The sequence below is a fragment of the Gracilinanus agilis genome, chromosome 2 (assembly GCF_016433145.1).
Source record: "Gracilinanus agilis isolate LMUSP501 chromosome 2, AgileGrace, whole genome shotgun sequence".
Classification (NCBI taxonomy): domain Eukaryota; kingdom Metazoa; phylum Chordata; class Mammalia; order Didelphimorphia; family Didelphidae; genus Gracilinanus; species Gracilinanus agilis.
Window position 1 is genome coordinate 556,075,082 of NC_058131.1, and position 8,314 is coordinate 556,083,395.

An 8,314-nucleotide genomic window follows, 5' to 3' on the forward strand; every position below is an offset into this window, starting at 1 on the left:
AACTAAAGCCAATTATGGTAATGGGAAACAGTGGAGCCACACCACAGTCAGCAAGATGAGGTTAGTAATGAAGAATTACTCAAACATATACAGAGAAAAAGGGAAGATAATCACAGAATCATAATTTCACAGAGGAGACTTCAGAGGTAATTTGGTCCTTCCTATACCTAAACAGTCATCTCTACTCCAATAACATCCCCAACAAATAGTCATTATATCTCCACAGGAATTTCTCTAATTACTGTGGGGCAATTACTGCTGCAAGCAGCCCATTCCATTTTTAAATGACTTTTCCCCACCTCTGCACTGAGTTGAAATCTTTCTCTCTGTATCTTTATAACATTCACCCACGCTTTCTAATTCTAGGTCTTGGTATCAAGAAAAGAAATTAAAGTCTTTTTTTCACATGATAGCATTAAAAAAAAATAAACAGCTCTCATGTCAATGAGAGTACCCTTTTCCCCTTTTCTCCAAATCTTCTTTCTACTTGAAACATCCCCAGTTTTTAAAATTGATGCTCAAAAGATATAGTCTCTAGCTTCTTTATCTTACTATCCTGACTGTTGTCCTCTAGAACTAATGAACCCAAGTGTAGATTGAAGTGTACTTTTAAAAAATTGTATTTATTTTGCTTATTTTTGATGTATATTTTATTTTACAACAGGGTTAATATGGAAATATATTTTGTATCATTTCAGAAATAAAATTGACATGACATTATTTGGTTAGATGGGGAAGAAGAAGAGGGAAGGAGAAAATTTGGAATTTCAAATTTTAAAAACTGAATGTTACTATAAAATCTCTATGGTTGCTTACTATCTAAGGGAGGAGACAAAGGAGATAGGGAGGGAGAATATGGAACTCACAATTTTTTAAATGTTAAACTTTTATGTAATTGTGGAAAATAATGTTATTAAAATGAATTTTAAGTTACTTACAATTGGGAAATATTTAATGAAAGAAAATATTTATTTTTTTCAAATACATTCCTTCACAGAAATCTCAGAACTATCATAATTAGGTTGTGTGGCAAGTTTCTTCATTTTATGGGATATGTGAAGAGGCTTTGACATCCTAGTTCATTCTTCATTGTCATAACAGCTTTTGAACTCTGTTAGTTGTAGAACAGGGATGGGTCATCGTTCTTCATGAAGACCACTATGGGAATAAATGTCCTTTGTTTTCATAATAAGAAGGAGGGCATCAGGATTTCTCAGAAGCAAGATAAATATTTTAAAATCCTGCCTGAATTCACTTCCAGTAACTGATCTCTGCTATTTCTTACTTTTAGATAACCAAAAAACATTTCTTTCAAATCAAGTCAATGAATGGGACAAATCACTCTCGAGTTTCTGAGTTCATCTTGCTGGGACTCTCTGATTCCCCGGAACTCCAACCTCTCTTCTTCATTGTATTTTCAGTTCTCTATGTTGCTATTGTGATGGGAAACTTCCTCATCATCCTCACTGTGACTTCAGACCCACGTCTTCATTCTCCCATGTATTTTTTACTTGCAAACCTCTCCTTTATAGATGTCTGTGTGGCCTCTTTTGCAACCCCTAAGATGATTGCAGACTTCCTTGTTGAACAGAAGACTATCTCCTTTGAGGCTTGTCTGGCTCAGATTTTCTTTGTACACCTTTTCACGGGTAGTGAAATGGTACTTCTTGTGTCTATGGCTTATGATCGCTATGTTGCCATATGTAAACCTCTCCACTACATGACCATCATGAGTCGGCGGGTCTGTATCATTCTGGTCATCATCTCCTGGTGTGTTGGCTTCATACACACAACAAGCCAGCTGGCATTTACAGTTAACTTGCCATTCTGTGGTCCCAACAAAGTTGACAGCTTTTTTTGTGACCTCCCTCTGGTGACCAAACTTGCTTGTATAGACACCTATGTTGTCAGCTTACTAATTGTGGCAGACAGTGGCTTCCTCTCTCTGAGCTCCTTTCTCCTCTTGGTCATCTCCTATACGGTCATACTCATCACAGTGCGAAGTCGCTCATCAGCCAGTATGGCAAAGGCACGCTCCACACTGACTGCCCACATCACTGTAGTCACCCTGTTCTTTGGGCCGTGCATCTTTATCTACGTGTGGCCCTTCAGTAGCTACTCAGTAGACAAAGTTCTTGCAGTATTTTATACCATCTTCACTCCCATATTAAACCCAGCTATTTATACCCTGCGGAACAAAGAGGTGAAGGCGGCTATGTCTAAACTAAAAAGCCGATACTTAAAGACTGACAAAGTAGCTGTTGTAATAAGAAGTGTTCTGTCTTTGGAACCCAAGTAACAGTCTCCAAACTTTCTAACATATTGTCTCTCTACTGTGACCAAAGACCACTATAATGTTAATGAAAAACTCTTGAATTGCTTCTGTCAGGAAGCAACAATGGAAAAATGGTTACAGGGACAGCTAAGTGACTGAGTGTATTGAGAGCCAGGACTAGAGATAGAAAGTCATGGGAACAAATCTGTCCTCAGATACTTGCTAACAATATAACTTTGGGCAAGTCACTTAACCACCATTGTTTAGCCCTAATTGCTCTTCTGCCTTGGAACCAATACAGAGGAGTGACTAAGAGATAATAAGGTTTTTTTTTAATATAAAGAATTTTAATTATTTACTGCTTTATTTTTTAATTCAATTACATTTAAAAACAATTGTTAACCGTTCATTTTCTTTAAGTTTGAGCCAAATTCTCAATCTCTCTCCCTCCCTCCAATTCCCTTCTCTTTGAAACAGTAAGAAATCTAACAGATTTTATATGTGTAATAGTGTAAAACATGTAAGGTTTTTATTAGAAAAAGGAAAATAGTTGTGAGATTTGTTAAAATAGGTTAATGTGGCACTGACAAAACAAGAAAATACAATGTAGTAGTTGATATTTTCTTCCTTCCCTCTTGCCTATTCTTGTAAATTTTCTAAAGGAAACTCAACTCTTACTATGGAGTTAGGTCAGAAATGAATTCATGTAACTTAAAGAAAAGGCAAAAGAGGTCTATGTGGAGGGACCCTGAGTTAAAATGAGTACATACAGTATTGTGAGAAAAAAAATGGAAAATAAAACCCTGTAGTCTAGAAGATCTGGATTCAAGAAGTTGCTTAATATAGAGGAAAGAACGCTCTTTTTAAAAAACCATTATTAATTCAAAGTTTGAATTCTAGACTGGCTATTATAATTTTCAAATCTCTTCACATCTTTTGCCATCAGTTTCTTCATATATAAAGGGAGGGACAATAAACCAGGGGATCTCTATCTTCCATCTCTAAGCCATAGAATAATATTTATCCTATTTCATTAGTGTTACTTATTACCTATAAAATTTAACCTCCGTGAATCTTTGCTTTATAACCTACAAAAAAAAAGATAATGCATTCTGTTGGGTGGCCTGAAGGAGTTTGGTCCTCCTTGAAAACCTTTCCTGAAATGCTACCCTGAATACAGATGTACATGACAGAAGAGAAAAAATGGAGGGCATGTGTATTTACACATTTATATTTTTCCCACTATGCATATCTCTAAACTACTCATCCTGGCATTCAAGAACATTCATAATCTGGCTGCAACCTACCTTTCCAACTTCATTTCTTACTATTCCCTTTCACAGTTCTACATTACCACAAATTCCTCTTTTTACTTCTTATAATCTTGGTTTCTTGCTCTTTGGCTAGAGACAGAGAGGTGGTGCAGCAGATAGAATATTGGATCTACAGTCAGGAAGTCTTGAGTTTGAATTTTGCCTCAGAAGATTCCTAGTTATTTGACCCTAAGCTGGCCACCTAATGACATCCTGCTTCAGTTTCCTCAAATAGAAAATGGAGATAATAATAGCAAGTACCTCCCAGCATTTCTGTGATATATTTGAAAAGCAATCGGCACATAGTAGGTATTTAATAAATGATTATCCATTCTGATTCTTTTTTTCTTCTCACACCATCTTATAGGCCTAGGAATTCCAGGAGAACATTAGCTCTGTGAGAGAAGGAACCATAGTAATTTTTGTCTTTGTATTCCAAGAACATAGCCTAGGACTTGGAATTTTGTAGATGTTTAATAAATGTGAACTAAATGTAATTGAAGTTTTCACTTTCTACCTCTTTCCATTTTCATTTCATCTAAAGTTCTTCTCCTTTCAAATTCCAACATAGATACTATGTCTCTCTTGAAGCTTTCTTTTTTGCTTGAGCTAAAATTGACTTATCCTTTTGCTTCAAATTTTACATAGCATCCTATATCCTCTTCTATCAGCAGCATACCCCACTCCCACCACTGCATCCATTAAAGTGTAAAATTCTTGAATTGAGGGTCTTATACCTTCTTTTTTCTAATTTGATTTCTATATACCTAATGCAGTGGAAAGAGCTCCAATTCTCAAGTCAGAGGATCTGAGTTAAAATCCCATCTTGAATGTTTTCTATCTGTGTTATTTTGAGCAAATCATTTAATGTTTTAGGACCTCACTTTCCTTATTGTAAAAGGAGAGCTAGAAAGTATCAAAAAAAGGTAGCATTTTTCATGATGAGTTGTTTGTGGATATCTTGGAAATTTACTTTGCTGATAATAGTTAATTGACAAAGCATCATTTAACAAAAAGATATATCTATATCTATCTATCTATATGAATATATATAAAACTATGTCTTCCTTATTTCTATTTATTATTTCTTTTTCTGAGAGTCTCAACAAGGTCCCGAGTTACTATGGAATAATTTGGCTTCCAAGAATGGTTTAGATGTTTCCAGTAATAAAAAAGAATTCTACGAGTGTGTGTTTTTCTGATAAAAGTAGTGTGTGTGTGTGTGTGTGTGTGTGTGTGTGTGTGTGTGTGTGTGTGTGTGCATGCATTCAGGGGGATGCAACCTTGATTGCATGCCACAGAAAAAGTAAAAGAGAATGAAGTCAATGAAGTTGCCTTCATGAATTATGGATTTTTATGAGACTTTAAATGAACAAACTTCTATCTGTTTTAGAAACTTTTCAGCACTCAGATTGGCTTCCTTAACTCAGGTCTAGGCACTGGGTTTTGTCTATTTGAACTGCACCATACAGTACAGAGAACTGAAATGCTTACTGATGATAATCTCATAAAAAAAGATATACTTATGCACCCATTACAATGGTATTCATGGGAAGTTTACATATTTAACTTCTTTCCTAATGAACATGTTGAAAAAAGTCAGCTTTATTCAGCTCTTTTTTTGCAGCAGAGAAAATAAAAATGTTGAGAAAATCATGAGTTCCCTAAAATACTCCATTATTATTATTTCTCTTAGAGATGAGTAGGCCAGTATTTTTTTTGTCTTTTTTAAGAAAAGTAGTTCTTCAAAGAGAAAATGAGGAAGAACACATTGTTATATTATCCACCCCATATTTCACCATCTTTACCAAAAGTATCATTTAAAAGACTTTATCAAATGGGCAAGGGACATGAATAGGAAGTTTTCAGATAAAGAAATCAAACCTATCAATAAACACATAAAAATGCTATAAATCTATCATAAATAGAGAAATGCAAATCAAAGCAACTCTGAGGTACCACCTCACACCTAGTAGATTGGCCAATATGACAGTAAAGGAAAATATTAAATGTTGGAGGGAATGTGGCAAATTTGTAACATTAATGCACTGCTGGTGGAGTTGTGAGTTGATCCCACCATTCTGGATGGCAATTTGGAACTATGCCCAAAGAGCACTAAAAGACTGCCTTCCCTTTCATTCAGCCATACCACTGGTGGGTTTGTACCCCAAAGAGACAATAGGGTAAAGTATCTATACAAAAATATTTATAGCTATACTCTTTGCAGTGGCAAAGGACTAGAAAAAGAAGGCGTGTCCCTCAATTGAGGAATGGCTGAACAAATTATGGCATCTGTTGGTGATGGAATACTATTGTGCTCAAAGGAATAAAGAACTGTAGGAATTCCACGTGAACTGGAATGACCTCCAGGAATTGATGAAGAGTGAAAGGAACAGAACCAGGACCTTATACACAGAAACGGATACACCATGGTACAATAAAAAGTAACACTTTTCTATAAGCAGCAATGTAATGATCTGGGACAATCCAGAGGAATTTAAGAAAAAAAAAACACTATCCACATCCTGAGAAAAAACTGTGTGAGCAGAAAACACAGAAGAAAAACAGGATCAATCACATAATTCAATGGGGATATGATTGTGGATATTGACTTTACATGGTCACTCTGTTGCAAATATGAATAATATGGAAATAAGTTTTGAACAATGATACGTGCATAACCTGGTAGAATTTCTTGTCATCTCTGGGAGGGGGAAGGGAACAAAGGAAGGAAAGAAAATGAATCATGTGACGCTGGAAAAATATTCTAAATAAATAAATTGATTAATTAAAAAAGGACCTCATCAGATTCTTTTATTGTCCTGACCTATTAAATGAGTAACTATGGGAAGGAAAGGAATTGAGCAGACATGAACTATACTTGAAGAAGGCAGAGAAGGTTCATAGGGACCACTGTTTCAATTTGAAGATTCTTACTGTCTTGGCTACTGAGAGATGATCAGGCTTTTGGCTCAATATATTTGCCTTTTTACATCTAGAAATCAAAATTCTATAAACTAATTAAAAACATAGTTGATACACATCATTATTACTCTACAGATGTATGGAGGTATTGTTGGAATTTATCAAATATTTAAGTACATTGAAGTCACAATATTTTTTTTGTTATCCTACATTTTTCTCCATCAATGGATGCAGATAGTATAATTAAAATCACATAATCTTCTATAAGTACTTTTATGGAAAAAGATGTTTTTATACTTGTTAAAAAGTTGGAAACTATTGTGTCACACAGCATTTGGAGCCAAATGCCTTGGATTATAATTCTGGCCACTCTGTATTACTATGACAGGCTCTTTAGGTTTCAATGACCTTATTTGTAAAGAGACACATAATTGATGTCTAACATTATTCCAATTCTAAAATATAATGATCTAAGTTCAGTAAATTTCTCATGGTTAATATCTGCCATTTGGCAGAAATGGAACTACAAGAGTGTCACTTAAAACACTGTCTTAGAAAAGTTACAGCTTTCTCATGGGCAGGTACATAGTGAAGCTGAGTATTCCAGATCTGGAGTCAGGAAGATCTGAATTCAAATCCAGACTCAGAAACTTAGTAGCTGTATGACTTTGGATAAGTCACTTAAATGCTGTTTGCCTCAACTATCTGTGAAATGAGCTGTAGAAGGACACAGCAAACCACTCCAGGATCTTAAATTCATCCAAGCTAACTCAATGGCAGATCTGGACTCAATAAAAAAGAAAACAAAACTTATCTTTATATAATACTTTAAGATTTTCAGGGCACCAGACAAATATTAACTTGGCTTTCCTAATTCTGCTCTGCTTATGTACAATTTTTAATATATTTCCATGGTATATACTATATAAAAGCTGGATGGCAGAGCAGCTTTTAGGTGGCAGATGGGGGAAATCATGGGGAGTTGAATTAGAATTTGTGGTAGACTATCCAGAAAGCAAATAACAAATCATCCTCATTTTTAATTATTTCCTCTATCCTCTGTCCATGGTTGGGTATCAGCTAAGTGATGCTCCTATCATCCCAATCATTTGCTTTCATGTAGGACATACCTCAAGGCAAGTCCTGTTGTAACCCATCACTTTTTTTTTGCCAATGCCTTATGTCATCCAGAGACAATGTGGAAGAGCAAAAATTTCTCACATTTAATTAAGGCCAGAATTATTTCTGTCATCAGTATGCTCATTTTCTTTTTCACATCCCCTTCCCCTCCTAGCTCATATTCAATATGTTCAGAACATGCTGAGGAAAGTATGTAGCCAAGAAAGAAAAAAATAAGTTAATGATTCCTTTTGCAATACCAGTGCCCATGTCTGAATCCCTAATTCCCCAAACATCAGCCTCCCAATAATGGGCCCTGCAACTGAAGAATTCCCTCAGCTACTCTCTGCTATCTCAGGTGGTACAATTGCTGTTGACACTATTAATGCTGGCTGTTCAGCTTGACCAAGGTTTTCCAAAGGCTGAAATTAGCAATTTAGGATCACTTAAAGGTAGGTTATTCTCAGATTTGTTTCACTGACTGACTAATGAATTAATTGCATGAATTAATGAGTGAATGAAATGAAGTGAATGAAGGGAAAGGGTTAGTGAACTCTCATGAATTGCTAGATAGACATGCTATAGAGGGTGATCCTTATTCTGGTCCAGCGTGGTCAAAATTTCATAGCCAGAAAGGCCTTACAGGTCATCTAGTTCAATCCTTTAATTCTACAATTTAGAT

At 35.4% G+C, this 8,314-nt stretch overlaps 1 protein-coding gene across 1 annotated transcript; it reads left to right on the plus strand.

Annotated features, from left to right (window-relative positions):
* Positions 1 to 1,321: 1,321 nt before the first annotated feature.
* On the plus strand, positions 1,322 to 2,299 carry LOC123236057 (olfactory receptor 4K15). The gene has a single exon (XM_044662319.1). The coding sequence runs from the start codon at positions 1,325 to 1,327 to the stop codon at positions 2,297 to 2,299; it is 975 nt and encodes a 324-aa protein (XP_044518254.1). The 5' UTR covers positions 1,322 to 1,324.
* The last annotated feature ends 6,015 nt before the right edge of the window (positions 2,300 to 8,314 follow it).

Bases quoted from the DNA above. Each gene is read 5' to 3' on its own strand.
- LOC123236057 (XM_044662319.1), top strand. From the start codon at position 1,325: ATGAATGGGACAAATCACTCTCGAGTTTCTGAGTTCATCTTGCTGGGA.